Genomic DNA, 25,886 nt, shown 5'->3' on the forward strand with positions numbered 1-25,886 from the left:
TTTGTGGAAATGATTGCAATGTTGACTCAAAGAGAGAGTGAACTAAAATTAGCTTTAAGCAGTAAGCTAAAACACGAATCAAAGTGAAAAGGATTCTATAGCTTCATAACATATAAAATATAAGTGAGTTACACAAGAATAAATACCCAAGATGCAAAGATTCGAAGTTTTTCAAATTATTGTCAAAAATAAAAAAAGGCACAAAGATATTATCTCAGAATTAGGATATTATCTCAGAACGCAGGATTTAAGAAGAATTTATTCCATTGAATTTTCTTTAGTAGGTTCTTTTTCTTCGTCATCTGAAATAAGTTCATTTCTTGAATAAAAAAGTTCCCGGAATTCATTCAGGAAATGAAAAATACAATATTGTACATCAATATCGATATTGTCCCCTTGAAAGTACTCCCCATCGACTGCAATGCACTTATGCCAGCGCTTGATCCAATCCTCCAAACATTTATTATATTCGATTTGCGGTCAACATATTCGATTTTTTCATTATCTTATTTCGGGTGCTGAAACGTGGTTTCTTGAGTCGTTCGAATAGGAAAGTAAATTCGGTGGTTGCTGAATGGAATTAGTTTCGTTTTTGGCGAATAACGATTGATTTTGCAAATTGTGCAGAATTGAGGCACGCACAATAGCAGATATACTCAATACAGCGTATTTTTTAGAAATATAAAACTGTTACACTACAAATTTTGTAGAATGTCAATTAAGTGCCAACCTAACAAAAAAAATGAAAAATAATAACGGGTGACCAGTGTTGCCACACCTACAGATTTATCTGGAAAGGTACAGATTTTTTCGCTATTTTTGGTACAGATTCTGTACGATACAAAGTACAGATTTTCGTCAAAAAGTACAGATTGGTACAGTGTTTTTCCGCATGAGAAATTTCTTACATTTGAACAAAGCAACATTAAGGTACATGTCGACTTTTACGCCGCATTATCGCTTGGTGCGACTGATCATAAAAGTATTTACAATGCAATAATAGATCAGTTTCATTAGGACGAAATTTCTTACAGGGATCGATCGCTTACTAAGCGATCGCGCAATCAATGTGGCTACGGAGACCCTCGTATATCTGAAGTTATAATCGATTAATTTTGTATCGAATAATGTGAAATCAAAATATGAATACAACGATTTTTTTTGCCCAACATTTTTTATCCAACCATCCAACATCGACAACCCGAAAGATCACGATATTATTTCAAGAAATAATATTCGTTCAATTAATCGAATATTGAAAGACAATTATTCGAATGAATCGAATATTAAAAAATGCCCCAACGATTAATCGATAATCGAATAAATGAAAAATTTAGACATCACTATTTGTAACGTTCTCACTGTATCTCACTCCTCGGCAACTGTCGAGCATTTTTTTTTCTGAATATTATCAGAACAAAAATAAGCTTGGAAATCGGTTCAGCAAAGATACGATGGACGCTATTTTGAGATCGAAAGATTTGATCAAACACCGTGGTGGCAGCTCGATTTTTTTTATAAATGATAGTATGCAGTCTAGATTCAGAAAACCGATGTATAAGGATCATCAAACACAAGAATGACTTGCAAATGTAAATGTAGTATTCGTAGTAAACAAATGAGTATGCATTTTATTATAATCGATGCAAAAAATAAATAAATCTTTTTTTGTCAAAATATCAAATTGTGTAAAAATGTGTAAAGTGACGAACCAGCCGAAATGTGTTGAAAGTCACTAAAAAGAGAGAGAAAAAAATTGATGGGTCTGAGCCTAGGGGCACGGTATTTTTTCTCTATTGATACATCAAATGGAGGCCCTTAAAAATGTTACTTGTATGAACTTGTATCTTCTAAACGGGTTAGATGAGATGAAGTGGTAGAATCCGGAACCACATTTTGTTCAAAAATGTGCACATAAATATCATTAAAGTTATTTATACCCTTTTCTTCTGCTTGTTCAATTATGCAGAAAAATACAAAGAGTCATCATTTATCATTTATCATTTATCACAAGTCTAAATAGTTATGATCTACATTAATATAAGCCTCAAATAAATCTATGACTACAGAAATATATTATATATAAAAATAGCATTTCTCCTTCGTTGTCCGGAACATTGTTTGTAGGTGGCTGTAATAATTTTATAGCCAAGTGATATATATTAGGTATCCTATGCCTATCAGTGCTATCTTGGGAAGTTCGTGTAGCTGCTGAAGTGAACTGATCTCATTGTGTGCTCTGTAGAGGAAAGGGAAAGGAGAATGGTCAAGTGCATTCGAGGAAATGAAGTGGGCTTCTAAGGAAGACATACATATATTAAGATCAATCAAGCTATCATTATCTGATATGCATGATATGATCTGATATGATATGCATGAGTATATACTTCCGAACCTCTAAATCAGCAGGCAGTTAAATGCTTTATTTGCATTTTGTATTATCAAACAACATGCTCGATGTCATGATATCCTGGACATACATTGCATAAGCTGTAACAAATCCTACGCGATAAAAATGTGAATTGAGCATGAATTGATCGGGTCTGCCGCCTCTGTTGAATAATATGTTATATAACTTGCTTTGTGAGAAACATTTGAATTTTTCTCACGGAGATTCGGCAGTGAGTCGGGTCTCTTACATGGGCCTCCCTCAGGGCTCATGTTTAAGCCCCCTTTTGTACAACTTCTATGTAAGCGACATCGACAATTGCCTTACACAAAATTACAGCCTAAGACAACTTGCAGATGACGGAGTGGTGTCTGTCGTAGGATCAAACGAATCTGACCTGCAAGAACCCTTACAAGATACTTTGAACAATTTTTCAACCTGGGTCATTGGGCTAGGGATCGAATTCTCTACAGAGAAAACAGAGATGGTGGTTTTTTCTAGGAAGCATAGACCAGCAAAACCAAAGCTTCAACTTTTGGGTAAACCGATCACTCATGCTATGTCATTCAAGTATCTTGGGGTCTGGTTCGACTCCAAATGTACTTGGGGGGCCCATATTAGGTATCTGAGTAAAAAATGCCAACAAAGAATAAACTTTCTCCGTACAATCACCGGCACATGGTGGGGAGCCCATCCCGAAGATCTTATAATGTTGTATCGAACAACTATTCTCTCAGTGATGGAGTATGGCAGTTTCTGTTTTCAATCAGCTGCCAAAACACATCTCATTAAACTCGAGCGAATTCAGTATCTTTGTCTCCGTATTGCGTTGGGATGTATGCCCTCAACGCATACCATGAGTCTCGAGGTTTTGGCAGGCCTACTCCCACTAAAAGATCGCTTTAATTTAATTTATCTCTTCGGTTCCTCATCCGGTGTAAGGTTATGAACCCATTGGTGATCGGAAATTTTGAGCAGCTTATCGAGCTAAATTTTCATTCAGGATTCATGAGCTCATATCATGAATTCATCTCCATGCAGGTTGATCCTTCTTCGTATACTCCCAACCGTGTTTGTTTTCCTGACTACATCAATTCCTCTGTACATTTTGATCTGTTCATGAAGGAGAAAATCCATGGAATTCCAGATTATCATCGGGGATCGTTCCTACGATCTTCAATGCAAAGTATGGGCGTGTCAATTGTGATAATATGTACTTTACTGATGGGTCCTCTATGAATGAGTCCACAGGATTTGGAGTGTTCAACGAACTTTTTAGCACCTCCCACAGTCTTCAGAATCCTTGCTCTGTGTATATTGCTGAATTGGCAGCAATACATTGGGCGCTGGACAGCGTCGCCTCACGACCTGTTGAACACTATTACATTGTAACGGATAGTCTTAGCTCTGTCGAAGCTATCCGTTCACTGAGGCCGGAAAAGCACTCGCCGTACTTCCTTGAGAGAATACGAGAAATTTTGAGTGCTTTAACCAGACGCTGTTATGTCATTACCTTTGTCTGGGTCCCTTCACATTGCTCAATTCCGGGTAACGAGAGGGCTGACTCATTGGCAAAGGTAGGTGCAATTGAAGGCGATATTTATCAGCGTCAAATCGCTTTCAATGAATTTTATTCTTTAGTCCGTAAAAATACCATCGCTAACTGGCAACGTAAATGGAACGAAGATGAGTTGGGCCGGTGGTTTCACTCGATTATCCCTAAGGTTAGCCTCAAACCATGGTTCAAAAGTCTGGACTTGAGTCGGGACTTTATTCGCACCTTCTCTCGACTCATGTCCAATCACTGTTCGTTAGACGCGCTACTCTTTCGTTTTAATCTTGCCGATGGCAATATCTGTGCTTGTGGCCAAGGTTACCACGACATCGAACACGTTGTTTGGTCGTGCGAGGAGTATCTTGTTGCCAGATCGAATTTAGAAAACTCTCTTCGGGCTAGAGGAAGGCAGCCCAATGTGCCGGTGAGAGATGTGTTGGCTCGGTTAGACCTTGATTACATGTCCCAAATATATGTCTTCCTAAAAGCTATCGATCTTCGTGTGTGATTGTCCTTATATCCTTATATTCTCCTTTTCCTTTTCCTTCGCGAGAAATCAAATCCCTTCTTACTAACAATAGAATAAGGTGAAATGTAAATACATGTTAGATATAAGATAGGCTTAAGAATTGAGTATGATGAATGTGAGTGCGAATGTGAGTGTGAACATTGTCAACATATCCTTATATCCCATCCTTTTCCTGAAACAAAATGTCACCCTTCTAAACTCGAGCAAGCCGCGAGTAATCGGTTCTCTACTTCATTAACATTAGAATTAATAAAAATGTTTATGTATACTTGTAACTATACAGATAGGAGTTTGGCTCCTTTAAACTTATGTAACTGAGCCTGTAAAAATAAACGATTTAATAAAAAAAAAGCATGAATTGATTGGACAACATACAATGCAACAACTGATAAGTGTCTATTATCGGCAAATGGAAAATAATTCATAATACGCAGCGATTAACATTGTGAACTAACGTCCGAATGTAGGCAAAAAGGTTGCTTGTTGCGTCAGGGAAGAAAGCTAGTGGTTAATGCCATCGAAAAAACATATCCATTTTAATCGTCAGAATGTTTGATTTTTTTACAATATTTTCTGTCCGTTTTTTAAGCAAGAAATTGCTGGAAAAAGGACCTGGCCGGGTAAGGGAGTGAAAAGTGCCTCCAAACCAAATCACTAGCTATATGGCAAATATTGTATAAGATATTAAATAAGAAATTTTGGCGTATTTTTGAACCCCTATGTGGTTTTACATAGGATCTATAGTGAAAACGTACTTTTTCGTTTATTTCACGCCATCATCAAAAGCTTCGAGATAAAAATTTGAAAAAAAAAACTTAATGCACCTTACTACGGTGTATCAAGAAAAATTATCAAACAAAATTTCATTAAAAAATTTGAGTACTAAAAAAAATATTGTAAAAATATTATTTTTTTTGGGATTTAGAGATTCAGTACTACTCTAATTCATATTCAAATGTGTTCCTACGGCTCTTTTCTAAATATGTGTGATTTTTTTCAGTGTTGCGCGGTACAAAAATATGTTTTTTTTTATATTTCCAAAGGTTCTGGCTGGGTAAGGGAGTAAAAAGTCCCTCAAACCAGATTGCCAGCTGTATGACAAATTTTGTATAGGGTACTAAATAAAACATTTTGGCAGTAGTACCATATATTTGAGCCCTTATATGGTTCACCATATGATCTATGGTGAATAATGCAGCTTTTCGTTTTTTTTTCACGCCATTCTCAATTGCTTTGAGACAAAAATATGAAAAAATACTTAAAGTACATCTTACTAAGGTGTATCGATCGATATTTTCAAACAAAAAACTTTTTTTTTTAAACATTTTTATTTTGAATTCAATTTTATTAATTCTAAGATTCAGTACTACCCTAGTTCGTATTCAAATTTCTTCCTGCGTCTATTTTAGGTATATATGATTTTTTTCAGAATTTTTTGAGTGGTTTTCGCGGTACAAAAAACATTCTACACATTTCCCGGTATATAGGAATTTTGAAAAAAAAAATTCTTTGAGACCCAATTTTACTCTAATTTTTATTTAAATGCGTTGTTTTTGTGTATAGCAATGCTCTTAAAAATTCAGAAAAAATTATGGCACATGTAGAAAAAAAGACACATACAAACACATGCAAATAAAAATAAGAGCAGAAGTGGGTCTCAAAGTTATATTTTTTTTCAAAATTTTTAAATGCCGGAAAATATATAATTTTTTTTTGTACCGCGTATTTAATTTTTTTTATTATTAGATTTTTTCATGAAAAAATAGTAAGATGTACTTTCAGTATTTTTTTTCTTATTTTTGTCTCAAAGCTATTGATAATGGCCATAGATCCTATGGTGTACCATATAAGCTGATGATTTTGTTCGGGGACACTTTTTACTCCCTTACCCAACCAGACCCTTTGGAAATGTTAAAAAAAAATTTTGTGTTCCACGCAAGACAGAAAAAAAATCACACATATCTAGAAAAGCCGTGGGAACACATATAAATATGAATTAGAGCAGTACTGAATCTCTGAATCCCCAAAAAAAGTTTTTCAAAATTTCAATATTTTTTTAGTACTTAAATTTTTGATGATTTTTTTTTGATAATTTTTCTTGATACACCGTAGTAAAATGCATATTAAGTATTTTTTCAAATTTTTATCTCGAAGCCCTTGAGGATGGCGTGAAATAAACGAAAAAATACGTTTTACACCATAGACCCTATGTTAAACCACATAGGGCTTCAAAAAACCGCCAAAATATCTTATTTATTCTTCTTCTTCTTGAATGGCGTTAACGTTCCCTGTGGATTTTTTGCCGTCTCAACGTATGCATTAACTAGCGTTATTTATTAAGACTTAGTTGAGATTTCTTAATCCAAATAATTCGCCTTGAATGTATTCCGAAGGGCAAGCTCTAGAATACGCGTGACCACAGTGCAAGTCGAAGGAAGTTTCTCTGACGAAAAATCTCCCGGCCAGAACGGGAATCGAACCCGAACACCCGGCATGATAATGTGAGACGCTAACCACTCGGCCAAGGGTGCACTTATTTATATCCTATACAATATTTGGCATACAGCTGCTGATTGGGTTTGGGGGCACTTTTTACTCCATTACCCGGCCAGTCCCTTTACTGTCTAATGGTATATAACACAACATATGTCGTAATAACGATTTTTAGTAATATGCGTTTGAAAACTCTCAATGAATCGTTACATTTTTCGTAGAGTTACCCCCTTATATTGAAATCAAAGACATAGTCCTATGTCAAAAATAAAAGTGTTCAGAACTTATTAAAGTTTTCAAAACTACACTTCGGTTTGCAGTGCGATTGTTGTTCATAGAATTATTCATCATCAAAGACCAAGAAATAATGTTTCATTCAAACAGAAATTTCTCTGTATGGAAAGGTCCTGAAAGGACGTTCTAGGAACTAAATAAATAAGTAAAATTGGTTTTTCTATCTAGTTAGCAAAAATTTGTGTTAGTTCACAAAATCTTTGAAAAAACAGACAGAAATCGAATGGTGTCAATCGCTGGAGGTACGTTTTTCTCAGAATCTAGTGGATCGATCTGGGTGGATTTTTTTTCAGCATCTAAAAATGAATTATCTAAACAGTTACGTAGTGGTTTTTGAAAATTCGAATAATTTTCTAAATGGTGGTCATCTGAATAAAGATTAGTAGTATTTTCAACAAAAATTGTTATTTAAAAAATCATAAAAAAAAAATAAAAATTGAAACTTTAAAAAAACGGAATGAAATAAATCAAATTGAACGCAAAAAGAACGATAATAAATTGCTAGTGCCCAAGAATACTATCATTGTTCCCCGCGAGATGGAAATGTCGAGCGTTAACAAGGCTGCAAAAAAGTTTGGTTGAAATAATGCGAGTGATAACCCCAACAGAGCTATTAACGTCGGTGAAAAAAGGCCATCCTAAAACGCCAAACTGCCTCTGCGAATGTACAGGATAAGTCTGCACGAGCATGTATTAGTTGGTTAACACCAACTTACATAACACGCCTTGAATGTATTCTGAGTGGCAAAGAATAGGCTACAGTGAAAATCTGTAGAAATTTCTTAGACGAAACCTTCGGCATTCTATGTGTGACGCTAACCAATCGGCCACGAGAACACCAATGATCTTGGAAATAGAATTATATTTTTGCAACAAAAAAAACCAAGCAGTAACACATTTACGTATCTTCTCATCGTTTTTTGTGAATAGTAGTCTCAAGTTTCCTTCAAAGCCTACCTTATTTTCCTCTGATCTGGTGAACTGAACCAGGCGATCGTGGTAGCGTGACAAGTCCTCAGCTGGGTCAGCTCAGCCACCGTTGTGTTGCCGGGCAGCTGGGGCAGATTCACAAACGCATCCCGCGTGGTTACCGCAATCTGTATCCGGTTGGTTCGGTAGTGTTCGTCTGCTTCCGAAATTTGTATCAGATATCGCTCGCCAGGCACAGCCTTCCCCAGCGTAATTACCCTGGGATAGTAAATGTCAACAATTGGCCTCAGAATTAGCCGTTTTTTTCGGTAAATCTCCAGATTCACCGTTCCTCCACAGGGTGTCACCAGAAGTTTCAGGGTGGAATTACTCGATGATTTCTTAGGAACCTTGAAACTGAAAAGGGTCAATCCGCCTAAGGTAGACAATTTCCCGACGAACAATTTCCCCTCGATCAGCTGTGTGGGACGGGTTCGATTCACATGAACCGTTGTCGATCCAAGCAGGTAGGAAAGATTGTTCTTCTGAGTGTGCACAGAGAAAACTTCCAAGAAGTACGAGGTGTTCGATCTCAGACCTTTAATCAGTTGTTTCGTTCGAACACCCGTGCACACGATCGTAGTCTTCGCATCCGGATGAATCTTTTTCTCCTCTTCAATGCTGATTCGCTGGAGCACTTCCGTACTGCTTGCACCACATTTGGATCCATGTTGGTTATTTGCAAGTGCCCGACAAAGGGTTTCTTGGGGACGATCCCGACTTATGACCAAACAATAGTGCATCGCGTGAATATCGAATTTACTTTTTTCCCACTTGACTAGCAGTTGGTGCTTCCGGGGATGCTGATGAAACTTGATAGGGGACAGTGCAGTTCGGTTCAGCAGTGGCCACAGGTCGACGAGGTTTCGTGTGTTGTAGGAAATCTCAGCCGAACAGTACACGTTGGTGATTTGAACCCACACGTGGTAGATACCCTGTACCGCACAGGGCAACAGAAAGGAACTTCGGTTGAAAGCGTTGTGGATTTCAAGGATGCCTGTCAAGACAAGGATAATGTCAGCGGATGTACAGGGAAATCATATATCAGTTACCACCCACTCGTTTCGTTGTAGACGACCGTCCATCGGATTTCCCCTTCCATAGTTGGGGTGCAAGATGGTGTGATAACGATGGAAAGTGGACTCGTATCCGCTAGATGGATCACATATCTGGAAAGAGACAGCAAAATAAAACCATCAGTACAACGTTCCGTCTAATTTATACAGTTTTAATTGCGGTGATTTGTCATGTTTATAGTTTTGGGAATTCCCCGACGTTCTTACGTTATCCTTTCTGCGATTGTCTGGCTCACACGAGGAAATATGCAGACGATTTATCATACCGATTGCAATTGTCGTAAAGACAGTTTTATTTGTCTTCCTTCTTCCCGGGCGCTTTCATGTGTAAAATGAACGGTTCTCTTTTCTTAGCTGCTTGTCTTTACACAATGAGATTATTCTACACTTCAAGGCTAAGGTCCTCATTGCAAGATTCGGTCGTTGAAACGAATTTGGGGAAAATTATTGCTCAATTAAAGATTGTTTGTGGTGATGTTATCGATATTCAATTGTTTCATGTATTCGAAAAGCTTTCAAGAGGTCCATGTTTTCAATGATTTGTTCTCAATTGGTATTTGTTGTCTGATGGGAAAATTATTTTCGAGTTGTTTTCGTGGATGCAGGAAATATCTTTACAAATTCGATAATGATTATCGAATCCTGATGATGATTTGTGAACAAATATGTGTGAACACGGGTACTGTTTCATTGTATCAACCGACGTCGCTGGGAAGATAAATATCAAGTTATGCAATACCTACAAATTTAATTACAATAACTTAAATAATAAAATTTAAATATTAGAATATAAGAAAAAATTGTAAGGGGTTGTATCTAGGACACGACCGCATCGACGTAGAACTACGAAATTATATTATGGAATCCACTTGTTTACCACTTCGAATATTATTTTAGAATGCATCGAAACTTTTGTAATAGATTATGTTCTTCGTTACAAATAAATTTGATGAACGTCCTTTTACATTTGATATAATTCCTAGAACTACCAAAATATTTGAACGGAAAAGTTGTCAAACGATTATTGTATTTTACATTTCCCTTTGAAATTATTGCACATTTCATGTTTACGTAGTTCTCGAAGCGCGAAAGTTCATTCAACTCTAGTATCTGAAATGACGATTTTCCCAGGCTTCTCAGTACAAAGCGAGTAGAAAAGTACTCAACACCAAAAAATACTCCCGACTTGCATGTATTTGCAAAGCGGATTCCCCCAGGCACATTTATTTTGAACACAGCTCCGTGGGAAAAAAATCCCCAACTTGCATGTTTTGACGAAGCGAATTCCCTCAGGCACATTGATTTTGAAGTTCGTGTTAGGAAAACACAGCTCGGTGGGAACAAAAGTATCCCCGACTTGCATGTATATTTGCAAAGCGGATTTCTACAGGTACATCGATTTTGAAATCTGTGTTGGGGAAACCGTAAATCGGGCCAATCAAAACTTGGCAGTTAGGGCGTTTAGATAACGCTTAACATTTTACAGTTATTCAATTGTTCAACTCATGAAAAATAACATTTTATTAATTGTGATAGACGCGCAGAAATATTTCCTATCACTTGATGCAAACATCTTTCCGATCTGTTAAGAAATGTTCGAGTGATAAGCATTTGAAATACGGGTAGGGTTAGCACACAAATCGGCAGAACAAATGTATGGGAATAAAGGAAATTCTTCCAGTTTTCATGAATTTAAACCGTTTAGAGATTAGCGAGTTGTAATGTATAGCATATCAAACAAATTCCGATTCGATTGGTATACAAATCATGAGAATTCGTTCACAGTGAAAATAATTATTAACGCTAACTTTATTTCTTAAAAACTTGACCAGTTTTCTGATTTGGCACCCTTCCTGAAAGACTTAGTTCTACGTCAAAGAATATACGCTTCGAACAACATAATAATAAAAAAAAACAACGGAGCAAAGTTATTTTTTTCAGCTATTTTTAGACTACTTAACTTTGTGAAATATGGAGCTACTACCTTCAAAGTGGAATATATCTCATTTCCAGCAAATGACTACCTTGATGCTACCTTAAAAACATTTCTTTTCGATTGATCAGAGTTTGGTGATAATGAGAGGGCTACTTTTGGCATTAGATTATAGGACCTTGTTCCCGTACACACTTCACGGTGAAAACGAAAATATGTTTTCAAAAACCTATCAATATGGGTATCAAATGAAAGGGCTTGATTAGTAGAATACAATAATTTATGCAAAATGTAAATCAAAGATTTTTTTTTTAAATTTAATTTATTTTCAACTGGCTCAGCAACGTTAAGCATCAATGAGCCGTGTTTATGTATAGGGAAAAGCCTCTGTGAGTAGAACTATGCAAATGTTCTTTCTCATAAAGGCATAAAAACCCTATGATTTTTTCAAGAAATAGAACAATATAAATAATTATACAACAATTCATTATGAAATATTATTTAAGACTTCTTCTTGAGGATTTTTTATAGAGAAAACCACCTCCTTGAAGATTGCGAGCAATTGCGTGCATCTGAGTATTTTTGAGTATTGAGGAAAATAGTTGAAGAAAAATGAAAACGTAAATAACCATATATTATTGATAAATAATAAAAATATTCATAACAAAAAACAAAAAAGTTGGAGAAGTAAACGATAATCAAAAATAAAAGAAAAATATACACATACTCATACTTGAAAGTGTATGGATTTGAGGAAGTAATAAATCAACATAATTGCATCGAGATTACGAGTAGCCAGAACGTCACGGATCGAAACATTGAGTGGCATTCCCTTTTTGCGAAAATTTTCTATAAAAGATAACCTTTTATTTTGAAATTCAGAGCAATACCATACAATGTGATCAATATCGTGATAACCTGTACCACAAATACATAGGTTACTATCACTGATGTTAATTCGAAAAAGATGTGCATTCGAGGAATAATGATTAGACATGAGTCTGCACACTACTCGAATGAAATCACGAGAATAATTATATCCTTTGAACCATGGTTTGAGGGGAACTTTAGGAATGATAGAATACAGCCACCGACCTTTATCACTACCATTCCAACTTGTCTGCCAACATTGAAGTGCACGTTCACGAGGAAAATGGAGATATTCATCAAAAGTAATTGGCCTATAAAATAACAGTCCTTCCGCAGCGCCCTTCTTAGCAAGAAGATCAGCTTTTTCATTTCCTGGTATCGAACAATAAGAGGGAATCCATACAAAAGTGATATTAAATGATCTACTTATCAAAACACTTAAAAGATGTTGGATTCCAGACAAGAAATACGAAGAATATCTAGACCTTACCGAACGAAGTGCCTCTAAAGAGCTGAGAAGATCAGAAAAAATGTAAAAATGTTCAGGGGACAAGGTCTGAATATGTTGTAATGCAGTGTATATTGCAGCCAATTCCGCAACAAACACCGAACAGGGTAAACTAAGCTTACGGAATATGGAGAAGTTAATATTAAATACCCAAAAACCTGTGGAACCATTAAGACTAGATCCATCAGTAAAAAAAATTTTGGTTGAGTCAATATGTTTATATCTTGACAAGAAAATTGCAGGCATGACTATTTGGCGGAGATCACTGGAAATACCACTCACATAAACTTTCATTGACAAGTCAAAATTAATAGAAGGATTGAACAAAATTGAAGGAATGGTCTGGAAACCAAGTAAAGCAGATGGGCTTTCCAGGGTCAGAAATTCAAGATATAGCGACATTCGCTTAGATTGAGTGCCTAAGGTTAGCATTTTTTCAAAGTTTGTTTGGATTGAGTGTTTCACAACGTATCAAAAAACGAAATGATAACTCGAAAAAGCGCACAGAAAGAGGAAGGATACTAGCTAAAATTTCTAGGCTCATTGTATGTGTTGACTGCATACATCCTAGAGCAATACGCAAACAGCGATATTGGATCCTTTCCAGTTGTATAATATGAGTACGGGCAGCGGACCTGAAGCAAAAACTTCCATACTCCATAACAGATAGAACGGTTGTTTTATACAACCTAATCAAATCGAAATCTAAACTAAATTGACACAATAGTAACTATCACTCACATTAATTCAACATGCAAAAAATATCATGGTTTCGGCATGATTTTGAATGTAATAAAAAAGTGTCCGGATTAAAAAGCTTCCGGATTCAGAAGCATCACTGTAATGTACTAAAAGTTGGAAAATGCTTAGGCAAGTAGCAGTTAGCAGATATCACTATCACTAAAAAATAGTGGGGCATATGATGAAAAAACTTATTTTGGATAATGGAATTCCGACGTAGCCCACGATTTAATTTTAGTCTCATCAATGCCCTAGATTGATGAAGGAAGAGGTGTGATAACTACTAACCGTTACTTGCTTAATTGACTAATTATCTGTATTATTTATATGTTTAATAACAATGAACCTCAAAAGTTTCTTTTACTTATTTTATTTTCTAGTTTTTAGTACATTATCTATATCATTAGTATATTTTATTATACCATTTAACAATTTTTTCAAAAGTTTTATTTCATACCTAATTTGTTTCGGAATATTTTCATGACGAACTGTATTTTATTAGTCAAATCATTTCAGTTGGTACCGATATAAAAAATACATAGTCGACCATTTAGTGACGGCAACCTTTTTCGAATTTATGTTGTTCATCATGTAATGTGTTCTCCAAGTCAGGTAATTCGATCATTTTTTAGCGGCGGCCAAATCGAATTTTAAAATATTTTTTATATATATGGAATAAGCAATCTTATGACAGCAGATATAAATGTGTGATCCATATTTCAGATCAATCAATGAACGGGGTCAAATTTCTATTAAAGTGCGACAACCCTACAAACATTCAAACATACATGCAAACAGGTCAAGCTGAATGAAACTAAAGGTCGGACTCGATTATATGTGATTCGATTATACACAATCTTGAACTCGATTATATACAGTTCGGAGAAACTATTTTTTATATTTCAAATATGACTTATTTCAAGAAGAAACTTTCAACTTTAAGGTGAAGTTTAAGTGGCTATTACATGTACAGTGGGGTAAAAATCGTGATTTTTGAAGATTTTGCTTGAATTTTCACCAGTAGTTGTCTATATCGATATTTCAGCTGAATTAAGAAAGATAGAAGTTGGGTGCCAAAGAACAAATTGTAGAGCGATTAAAGAGCTTGAATTTAATTGATAGAAACAATCTAGTTTCATATAAATTTCGAGAATAAAATTAAAATAACACTTTAAAAATGAACTTTTAAGTTTTTCACTTCTAAAATGTTATTAAAATCCACTAATTTTGTTGTTCCACTACAATATCCTGTACTAAATTTTCTCATCTTTCAAATGAGGGTATCATAATCGTCTTCTGTAGCGTACTGTTTAATGTAGAGCCGGTTTGACGCAACAGAGTACGAAACAAAAAAAAAAGTTCTATAACTCTATTATTGTTGAATTTCGAACATATGCGTAGGAGTATTTTTTTCATAAAATATGATCCTCTATCACCTTCTGAGAGAATCTGGATAAATTTATTTTTTTCATGAGAGAAAGGTGTTTTCTGACTTTAAGGGGATGAATCAAAAATCAAATTCCACTTTTATTTTCAAAAAACGAAAAATACATGCAAAAAAAAGAAACAAATAGAAAACAAACTTTTTTTGACACGATTATATACAGGATTCGATTATATACAGAAAAAAGAAATCATAAACTGTATATAATCGATTCCGCGCTGTATATAAAAAAGTAATTGGTTATTTGGGGCTTGCGGTCATCTTGGACTTGGATTTTTCTTTATCTGCTGTGTTCTACTAGTCGAGCACTTTTATTTGATATCCATATTGAAGCGGTTCTAAGAAAATATTTAATCCGCCATTTTGGATTTTCAAGATCAAGTAATACGCAGTTTCATGATGACAGCAGAGATAAAGATGTTTTCAAAACTTCAGATCAATAAATCAACAGGAAGGTGGTTAAATATCAATTAATGTGGGACAGCGCTACAGCCAAATTTGCAAAGTTACAAAGTTACAAAGTTGCATAATTAACGTACAAACGTACACATAAACGGGTAAAGCTAAATAAAACCGTTTAATAAAAAAAGAACAAGAATTAAAATGCAGAATACACAACTTCAAACTTTAACCCCTTCTTCTCAAAATCAATAAAGGCACTTTTCGATCAAAAACAAAATAAAAATAAAAAAACAGCTTATTGAAATATAAATTAATTTAGAAGAATAACAATCAGTTAACCCTGCCGCAATCTAAGAGCTGGCGATCATCCTACTTCCACCTAAGTATCTTTTATATTTTGTTAGTGACCTAAAGATATTTTTTTTCCTTTATTAACCCTTTGCGGTCGTATTACATTTGGGCATGGGTGCCGTGCTGGTCGGGATTATTTTTCCTTGAAAAAGCAGTGATACATGCAATATTATGAAAAATAAACATTTTTTAGTTTTTTTTTTGTGAACTTAACAATGTGTTTTAATGTGATGTTTTATTTCTTGTGAAATCTTTCGAAACAGTCTCCAAGAGTAAAACATTTGAAGTATAATCAATACATCATTTTATTTTTATTATCCGTTGAATATGAGACACTTTTGCCGTTGATGCAATAAATGTGTAATTAATGTCAGCAATGTTTATCCGAAAAGATCAGCACTTTTCACTTCTAACAAACAAAGATTTTTTACATGAGATTATTCAGATGACATAAGACACTTATCCAAACAATTATTCTGCTCTTTAAAAACTACTTCAACATAATTTGAACCAGTAGTTACTCAAATAATGATTTCTACGTATCCGAAATGATCAGAACTTTTCACTTTAGGTAAACAAAGATTTAATCGCTTGGGACACTCATGCGATTATTCAAGTAACATGAGACATTTATGCAAACAGTAGCTCTGATACATATGATAATCTTTTCCATCACACCAAAGTGTTACAATGACTAAATTCTGCTGTTATGATTTTTGTCCCACATTTCCATGCATTCAACGCACTGTGCGTTGTCTTGTGTGGGTGACTACTTTGTTATCTATTACTCATAGGATACCGTATTGATTCGTGAACAGGTTCACTAGACATCAAGCTTCGTTCAAGAAATGCATTTTTTTCCCTTGTTGGGTGTGAACCACTGCGTCCATTAGTTTGAACTATTGTGGTATGCCCCATTTTTTGTATTACGCTTCAAGCTTATCTACTGCTTATTGATGAAGAAGTAGACTGAAAGCTATAGCGAGATAGGTGCCAATCAGGAATAATCTGTTTGATAAAATTTATAGTCCTGATCGGCACAGACCAAACTTCCTTGGGCTCCAGAATAGCCTTATCAAGGTGTTGAAGTCTGCGTCTTGTTAGTGCTCCGCATTTGCAAAGCAAATGTTCCGAGGTTTCGCTTTCGGCATTACAAAAGCGACAAATATCATCTTGCACTAAACCTATGTTTTTGAGATGGTATTTACTCGGACAATGTCCTGTTATAAGACCAGTGAATGTGCTGAAGTCTTTCTTATTAAGACTCAGCAATTGTTGAGTAATTTTAATACTCGGCGTGATAAATTTTTTTTGACTGGTTGAGTTGTACAGCCATCCAGTTGGCCATTACTTCCCGGTCTTCCCATTTCTTCAGCTCATTCTTCAACACACATTCAGAAATTCCACAGAATGGTTCTGGACCAGTGAAGGGTGAGTTTGAGCCGCGTCTTGCGAGTTCATCTGCTTGTTCATTTCCCTCTATACCGCAATGGCCAGGAATCCAGTACAGTTGTACCGAACTTCTCTGACACAGTTGTCGTAAAAGGCAAATGCATTCCCAGACAATTTTTGAATAGCACTTGAAAGCATTGAGGGCTTTAAGTGCTGCTTGACTGTCTGAGAAGATGCAAATGTTAGCATGTTTATAATTTCTTTTAAGGCAGACATTTATACATTCTATTATTGCAGCTACTTCTGCCTGGAAAACTGTTGGCCAGTTCCCCATAGCTACAGAAATTTTTATTCTGGAACCATACATTCCAGCACCTGTTCTGTTACCTATTTTCGACCCATCGGTGTAGAACAGGATTGAACCATTACGAACATCGGGACCACCCTCACCCTATACTGAACGAGAAAGTTCGATCACTCTGTATGGAATGTCATAATTGGTCCTTGGTTCCATCCAATCGCTGTTCATCTCTGAGGTTGGTCCAACGGGTAAGAGATTCAGGATGCTCAAGTGACCAGTATTGTCCCCGTCTAATATTTTTTTATATCTTTTTAGCTTTAGAGCGCTTCTATTAGTCTCCAGCTGAACATGTTGACCCAAAGGTAACAAGTGAAGGATAGCCTCCAATGCCTTTGAGGGTGTGCTTCGCATTGCTCCTGTTACAGCAACGCATGCCAGTCGTTGGAGTTTGTTTAGCTTTTTTGTAGCTACATTCTCCTTAGTCTTTGACCACCATACTAATGAGGCATAGGTTATCCTAGGCCGCACAATTGCTGTATAGACCCACATAACCATTTTTGGTTTAAGGCCCCATGTTCTGCCTATCATTTTAGAACATGCCCATAGGGCAATGTTGGCCTTACTGATAATTGCATCTAAGTGTGCGTTCCAGTTTAGTTCAGCGTCTAGGATTACGCCTAGATATTTCACTGAAACGCTGAATTTTATTTCCTCTCCTCCAAGATTTAGAGTCTGCAGATGCAGTTTCTTCTTTTTGGTGAAAGGAACAATTGTTGTTTTTGAGGGATTTATGCTCAGACCTTCTTTGATACACCATGATTGTGTAAGGTTTAAGGCCATCTACATCCTGCTCGATATCACATCGTCGAATTTACCACGTACCATTATGACTAAATTATCAGCAAAACCCACGGTTTCGAAACCATTCGCCTCCAAACTAATCCGGAGGTCGTCAACCACCAGTGACCAAAGTAGAGGTGATAGAACCCCTCCTTGTGGGCAACCTTTCGTTGCAATCACAGATGTCGACGACCCACCCAGCTCCGAGATGATTTGTCTATTTGTGAGCATGCCTTTGATCCATTCGACTATGCAGTCATCGAAATGTCTTCTTCTCATAGCCTGTGCCATTGATACATAAGAAGCATTGTCGAAAGCCCCTTCAATATCAAGAAACGCACATAATGCAGTTTCTTTTGACGAAAGAGATTTTTCAATTTTAGTCACAAGCGTGTGTAACGCTGTGACTGTGGATTTGCCTGATTGATAGGCAAACTGGTATTTAGATAAAGGGCATTTGGACATGAATACAGACTTTATGTATTCATATAATACTTTTTCCATAGTTTTCAGCAGTATTGATGATAAACTAATTGGTCTGAATGATTTTGGGAGTGATTTATCACGTTTCCCAGCTTTTGGAATGAAAACCACTTTAACGAGTCTCCATGTGGAAGGAATGTGCTCTAGTATCAGACTTGCCTTAAAAATCTCGATCAGAGATGGAATCAGCTTAGATTCTCCTTTTTGAATCAGGGCTGGAAAAAATCCATCTACACCTGCGGATTTGTATGGTTGAAAGGATCTCACCGCGTTTTCTACTCTGGCCCTCGTGAAAACCATTCCAGCAACTATCTTTGCGACATCCTTTGCAGAATACCTTCGAGAGCATTTCATGTCGCGGTTGTAGCTAGGACTGGTATCAGAATGAACCGATGTAGATCCCGGGAAGTGAGTTTTCATCAGTAAGTCTAATACTTCTGAGGGAGATTTTGTGAACGAACCGTCGTCCTTTTTGAGGGAACCTAGCCCGTTCGAGTGGTCTTTTGCAAGAGTTTTGCTTAGTCTTGCAACGATTGGGGTACTTTCAATGCTTTCGCAGTTATTTACCCAAGATTTTCGTTTAGATCGTCTTAGTTCTCTGTTATATTCGGTTAGGGCGCTCCTATATTGAGACCAATCCGAATTAATTTTAGCTCTGTTGAACAGCTACCGCGCTGTTTTACGTAGCCGCTCGAGCCTTTTGTTCCACCATGGAACGTTTCTTGTCGAAGAAACTCTCTTAAGTGGACAATTACTGTTGTAGACAGAAACTATCGTATCATTTAATTCTTTTGAAGTTGATTCGAGCTGTTGAATCGACCTTATTCTTGTGTTAAGAGTTTCTGACTCGAGTTCAAGTGAATATCGTTCCCAGTTGGTTTTTCTTGGATCACGATATTCTCTCTGTACTGTCAAGCCACCATCCCATTCGAAGATAATGTGTCTGTGATCAGACAAAGACGCCTCTTCCGAAACGTGCCAGTTGTGTATTTTCGAAGAAATTACCGGACTGCACAGTGTTAGGTCCAGGACTTCTTGTCTGATAGCGTTTATAAACGTTGGTTCATTGCCTATATTGGCAATGTCAATGTTGTTTGAAGAGAGAAATTCTAAAAGACAGTCACCTCGACTGTTTATGTCACTACCCCACAAAGTGTGATGAGCGTTGGCATCACAGCCGATGATGAAGTCTTTTTTGATTTCTCTGCAATAATTTACGAACGCCGCAACCTCTTGGGGAGGTGCCTCAGGTACGTCACCAGGGAAATAAACCGACGCAATTATTATGTCGGATCTTCCCTTGGCGGTTGGTATCTCAACTCTGATCGCGACGATGTCCTTTTGAATGAACTCTGTTATAGGAAAGCATTTAATATTTGCTTTTACTAGAACAGCAGTTCTTGGGAAGTCATGCTTGTCGTCGTAGAATAACTTACATGAACCAGTATGAATACCAAGTATTCTTCCTTTGTGGACCCAAGGCTCTTGAATTAAAGCTAAATCCATAGCGTCTTCAATAAACCTCCTAGACAGCACGCTAGACGCTGCTTTAGCGTGATGGAGATTTATTTGCAGAACCTTAGTGTTCTGCGTTATTTTCGACCGCTCGTTTTGTTCATTTGGATGTGGATTATTCATAGAAGTCCCACGAGTCTCGCGGTAAAAAAGGTCCACTGCATCAGTGACCGGCTTAATGCAACAAGGGCAGACGATACTGTAGAGGGTGCCCTGGTGCTCCACAGGCTCCGTTAACGGCAAGGTTTAAAACCCCCCCTACCATTCATCCCTCGGCACGGGTCGCTTCACACCTTGGTTTAGGGGTTTATCCATTACTTCCTTTCCATAATAACCATGGATAACAGCTATTACAACCATCCTCCTTTTCTGGGGCTTTGGACCCACTGCTCTGGTTTCTCAATAATTTTTTTTTATTCGGACATGCTATTATTGAGATCCGTCATTCGCAGGCGGAGAAATGCATAAACTGATACTTGGTTGAGTAAAATATAAGATTAGCATGGTTTCTTGCTGTGGTGGCTGACAGCAGACAAACGACCAGAACGGTAAAAAAGGTATGGTGGCTGAGAGCAGACAAGCGACCACAAAGAGTTAGAATAAATTAGGCTCAGCTGTCCCATAGGGCAAATTTTGGCCAATCAACCATTATAGTAACATAAACTTAATAATAAAAAATATAGCTTTGATGAAACGATTACTCGCGGCTTACTCCGGGTTAATTCCAAACACACTCACATACATACTTTCCAAACATTCGATTGCTTTTATTCTCGCATACAAAAGGATGGACAAGGGAAGGGGAACTAATTACCTTATACTAACTTATACTATGTGTTGGTCTAAAAAAGCAAAGCAAACAATGTACCAAATTATAATTGAATTCTAGATTTCATGATGAATTCGTGTAAGAGCTTCATGGGACCTAAAGATCTTGTGAATAATTATATCTGTTCTTTCAAGTGAGTTAATGTTCGGCTCTGATGCAACTTCAATTTATTTATTTGCAATTATATATTTTCACTACATTTCGGCAATATACTCTGATTATGCCTGTGACATGGATCCTGCTCAAAACACTCAATAACATTTTCAAATAAACAACAAACATGTCGAAACATCTCGATTGAAAGTCGAGGAACATTTATTGATTGAAAACTAGATGAATCTGAAAAGACAATTTAAAACGTTGAAAACGCCGCTTTATAAATAGGTTTGATAAAAATTAATACTGTAACAGGAATGCTTCCAGATAGTGAAGAATCCAACAAAGATTTTCTATGCTAATGGAAAATTCAAAGCTTGTAAGATAGCGTTAGATTTAGAGAGTTGTATATCTTCCAAGGAGAAGGAGGAAAGAAACGAAAAAGTAGAGAGTCTACAGTTAGATGTCAAAGAGGACGGTCGTGTCTCTCATTATCAATGAAAAGAATGTCTAAGACGGCTCAGTCGCAACAATAGATAAACTAAGAAAAACTTGAGTTCAGTACGAAACTTCTTTGTATTGGCTTCCTCACAATATACACTGTTGATGGTATCTTTCTAATAAAAAAATAATATAATGTTTTCTGCCTGTAAATGTTCCTGTTTATCGCTATTTTTTATCGAAACGTTTTCTGATCTTCAATCTTTTCTGCTGTTGTTCACACGACTTGCAATTTCTTCTCTCTCGAATAAACAACTCAACCAGTCGCTTCCATCCGACTTTACTCATTACTTCAAGGATAAAAATAACACAACTCAGTTTAAGTCCCATCAGTAGGGTTACGAACGCACTCTGCAAATGATTCATCGTGAGCACTATATCGCTATCCTCGAGCAGGACGTGCATTGCGTCCGGTTTCAGAATCTCTCTGATCTTGTCCAAAATGGTAACGTTATAAACGAAGTCACGTTGCAGCTTCCAGGTGATGCCCATGTCGTTGAGATTCCCTATGATTCGATTGAACTTCGGCAGCAGAGGGAACCCCTTTTCCACGATCAATTCCAGCTGGTTATCGAAAGCGTTGAGCGTCAAACCGTGAACGTCGTTTCGGTAGCGACTGTTGCGCACATACATCCGGCTCATCAAAATCGCCCGTTCACCATTCGAAACCGCCCGTAGGTTAGACACGGAAGGTTGGAAATTCTTCAAGTGATTGTAAATTCGAAACACCCGCGAATCCTCCCAGTCATCATTTTCAAACCAATCTCTGTACTCTCTGCGACCTCCCATTGGGATTCCAGTGTCAAGAATCTCCTTTACAGTGTCCATCTGGTAGCCTCCAGGGGGTGATGTAAAAACATTAATCAGTTGGGAAGTATAGATCGTTGTGACATTCATTCCGTACAGAGCGAGGGCCACGAAAATAATTCGTAACGAGTTGCAGCGAGGTTGATTATCGGTGGAAACGCCCAGAAAAACACACCATGTTTTCAGCAGACAGGTGGAGAACTCCTTGTGGGCTCTTAGCTCTGGAAGTGCAGATCCAACTGTAAACCATACAATCGAGGATACTAGCAGTACTAGGGCCAGAACTTCCCAAACATAAGTCTCGAAGATGTGGAAAAGTACTTTCCAATGGCCATCCAATCCAGCATGCTTAATGAACCACGTGTAATCGTCCTCAAGATAGAGTGTTGTGCCTGCGAAGTCCATGTGTACATCATAGTCAGGGAAGAAAGATCCGGCTATAATATCACATTCGTCAGCACGTAGTTTTCCCAGTAAATCCGACCAATGAATTCCATCCTCCAACAGCTCTCCACGCTCCATAGCACTACACGAAACATTCACGCTAAATTTCATAGATTCCTGCAAAAGTTGCATTATCTGAAGTTCAAGACCAGTTTCGCAACCGTAGTCGATGAACGGCTCGGCAACTCTGGTGCACAGTTTGAATGTACACGATTCCATCTGGGGAGGTACCTTCGGCATGCGGATCATGGTTACTGAAAGTGGGATATTCTTGAAGGTGCCATTAGTCACGGTTGCAATTTTGATCGACTTCATACGGCCACAATCATTCCTGTTTCCGTGGTATGGATCTCCCGTGTACACATTGTATGTTCCCATATCCATGGCAAACGCCACCAAAACGTGAACCGAGTGATGTTGCACGAACAAAAAATCTAACGCTTTCAGTGTGAATTGCTCTTCCACGGCCCGATCGTCCGGATTGTTGTACAGAACTATGAATTTACCCATCGGATTGAAGGCGAAAGCCCTACTCACGTATTGCATTGCCCTCACCAGCTTGTCGTACTCGTCGGTCACGATTACGTAGTAATCGAACTGACGCTCGAAACCCTTTCTCCGTATGGTTTTCAACGGTAACCCATCGGACATCACCTTCAGCTGGAATGGCTCATGATGCTCGTCCGCGTAAATGGTGTGATGGTTGTGAATGAAGCCCAGCTCGATCTCCCTCGCTGGCGAGCTCAGATTCTGCAGGTGGAACACCATAATGTTCTCGATCTGGGAAGATTCGGTCAGATAGAAGTACATATTAGCGAGCAGCTCCAGACAGTTGATACCCGCCTGAACGGCCGCTGGACCACGTTCGTTTTTCACCCGTACGTAAACGATTCCGGACACTGGATACCGGCCTCCGGCTAGTAGGACCAACAGGATACACGGTGCAGTGTACATTGTCGATGGTTCGCACCGAATGATGAGTGGTGCAAAGCGATGCATGTTTAGTCGTTGGTATTTTCGAGTGATGATATTAATTATTTAGGGGGGTTGAAATTGAGTTATGATGATGTCAAAATTTAAAATAAAAATAATGGATAATTATTGCTGGACGTGAATGATACACTACATATAATACATATACATTCTCAGAAATTTTGTCTCTTCTAATTCTTGGAACGTTAAAAATACATTCATGCTTCGTATTAAAGATCGATTTTATGATTTACCAGCTGACCCTGCAAACTTCGTCTCGCCCAAAATGGTTTTTTTGTTATAAATACTATCAAACTGTCACGTTTTCTTACTAAGCGAACGTCCATGGGTTTATTTTGGTCATATTAGATTTATTTTGTCCCTTTACAAATTCCTTTTACTATAAATTTCCTAGTACTCTACCAGACCTCGTCATTAAAAGGATTAGGCTGACAACGACATGGTGTCTTTCTATGTTACCCCCTTCGCACCGGAACAGAACGAAAACTTGAACTTGGACTTGAAGAAGCAAATTCATGATATTGTTAACATTGACTCGTCTCTATTAAAAATCACCAAGCTAGTACCGCGAGGGAAGAGTCTAGAAGATCTCTCTTTCGTATCCTTCAAAGTTGTCGTATCAAAAGCCGATTCTGAAATTGTCGGTGACTCATGGTAATGGCCTGATGGGGTAACCGTACGTATGTTTGAGCCTAACCAAAAAAACGGATCATCCATCCGTCACCTAACTGCAACTTAGATCATCACATCACAATTCGTCTGTCGTTGTCTGTGGTAATGGAGTGTAACTATCAATAGCAAATACCCTCAAAGCTTGAGAAAACCTGCTGTTGATCTCGTTACAAGTGTAGTCGTTGAATGTGTACTCTATAGCCATACGGAAGGTAGTGAAGTACAGTACCAAAAAGCGTTGGCTTAATTGCTAAGAAGCAAAAAGTTTTTTCACATTGAGCGTTCCAACACAGCATTTCTGCTTTGTTTCGTTGGGTTCCCGCTAGCTCAACCCATCATGCTATAGCTCGCTATCGAAATATAAATGATCAGATTGTTTCTGGAGTACCATATATGCAAAAGGAAAATTTACTGGCTTACTTCAACAAATGGTGCCATGTTTTGGGATACGTTGATAGTTCCAACCCATTGGTACACCCAAACTAGCGTTGGCAGAAAACATGTCATCTTTGGCAGAAAAGATGCCATTTCCTGTGCATGAGAGTCAAATGCGCAAAAAATGAGCTATTTTGAAAGCTTTAAAATGGTTTGTATGTATGCGTGCAGACACCTCTTTCTGCTTTCTTTTCTCTTTTCATTTGGGATTATGCAAAAAAAACCATACGAAGTCAATGGGGATCGAACCAAGGCCGGCTGGAATGCAAAGTTACTTTACACGACCACGCTATCCATATAGCTGCCAGCGCTATTATAAAGGATCGTGATAATATTACACCTCATCATAAAATAAAGTTGGAAGGTGTTTTCTAAGACGATAAAGAAGAACATGAACGAGAATATATCTTTCTCTGTCTGGGCCGTGTATTTGGCAAACTATAAGAAAAGCTTTCGCATGCTTTCATTTAAATGTGTCTCCTGTTTCGCTCCCTCATATTGGCTCTAGCATATATATTATACAAATGATATACATGTATTGGGGAGTAGAACATTTTATGGTATCTTTCAGCTCATTTAATGTAATAAATCGGGATGCCAGAACATGTGCTAAAAATTAACGTTGGGTGTATATTCGAGAAGGACTTACTGCGTCATGTTGCGTTCACTGACAGGCATCAAAGAGGTTTATGCTGCGGAAGACACCAGTGACATCTGTGATAGTAACGCACCGATTCAATGTATGACAGTAAAGGGTGTGTCACATCAAATTGCATCACGGAAAAAACGCTGTAGAAATTTAATTTTTAGGAATTATATCTTCAGCATTCGTTTATAATCAGATAAGAGTGTATAGATCACGTTGGCCTTGCTTCACTGTAAATTTTTCGTAAATTTGGAAAAATGTCGTCGAACGAAAAAGAACGTCGTGAATTAATCCTGTACACTCATTTCGAGAATCCGGAGTTGTCACATCGGGACATCGGTAAGATGCTGGGAATCGTCCAATCCACGGTCAGCAGAG

General features: G+C 37.4%; 1 protein-coding gene across 4 annotated transcripts in view; it reads right to left on the reverse strand.

The window, feature by feature from the left end:
• The window catches only part of LOC129770286 (uncharacterized), a 76,832-nt gene that overhangs the window by 9,333 nt on the left and 41,613 nt on the right, over nucleotides 1-25,886 (reverse strand). For all 4 annotated transcript variants that reach the window (XM_055773021.1, XM_055773019.1, XM_055773020.1 and 1 more), the window contains exons 4-5: nucleotides 9,289-9,398; nucleotides 8,218-9,226 (exon numbers count right to left, since the gene is read on the reverse strand). In XM_055773021.1, coding sequence (XP_055628996.1) covers nucleotides 8,218-9,226; nucleotides 9,289-9,398 — 1,119 coding nt within the window. The remainder of the gene's footprint in view (nucleotides 1-8,217; nucleotides 9,227-9,288; nucleotides 9,399-25,886) is intronic.

This window comes from Toxorhynchites rutilus, chromosome 2, assembly GCF_029784135.1.
Source record: "Toxorhynchites rutilus septentrionalis strain SRP chromosome 2, ASM2978413v1, whole genome shotgun sequence".
In the NCBI taxonomy this organism is placed as follows: domain Eukaryota; kingdom Metazoa; phylum Arthropoda; class Insecta; order Diptera; family Culicidae; genus Toxorhynchites; species Toxorhynchites rutilus.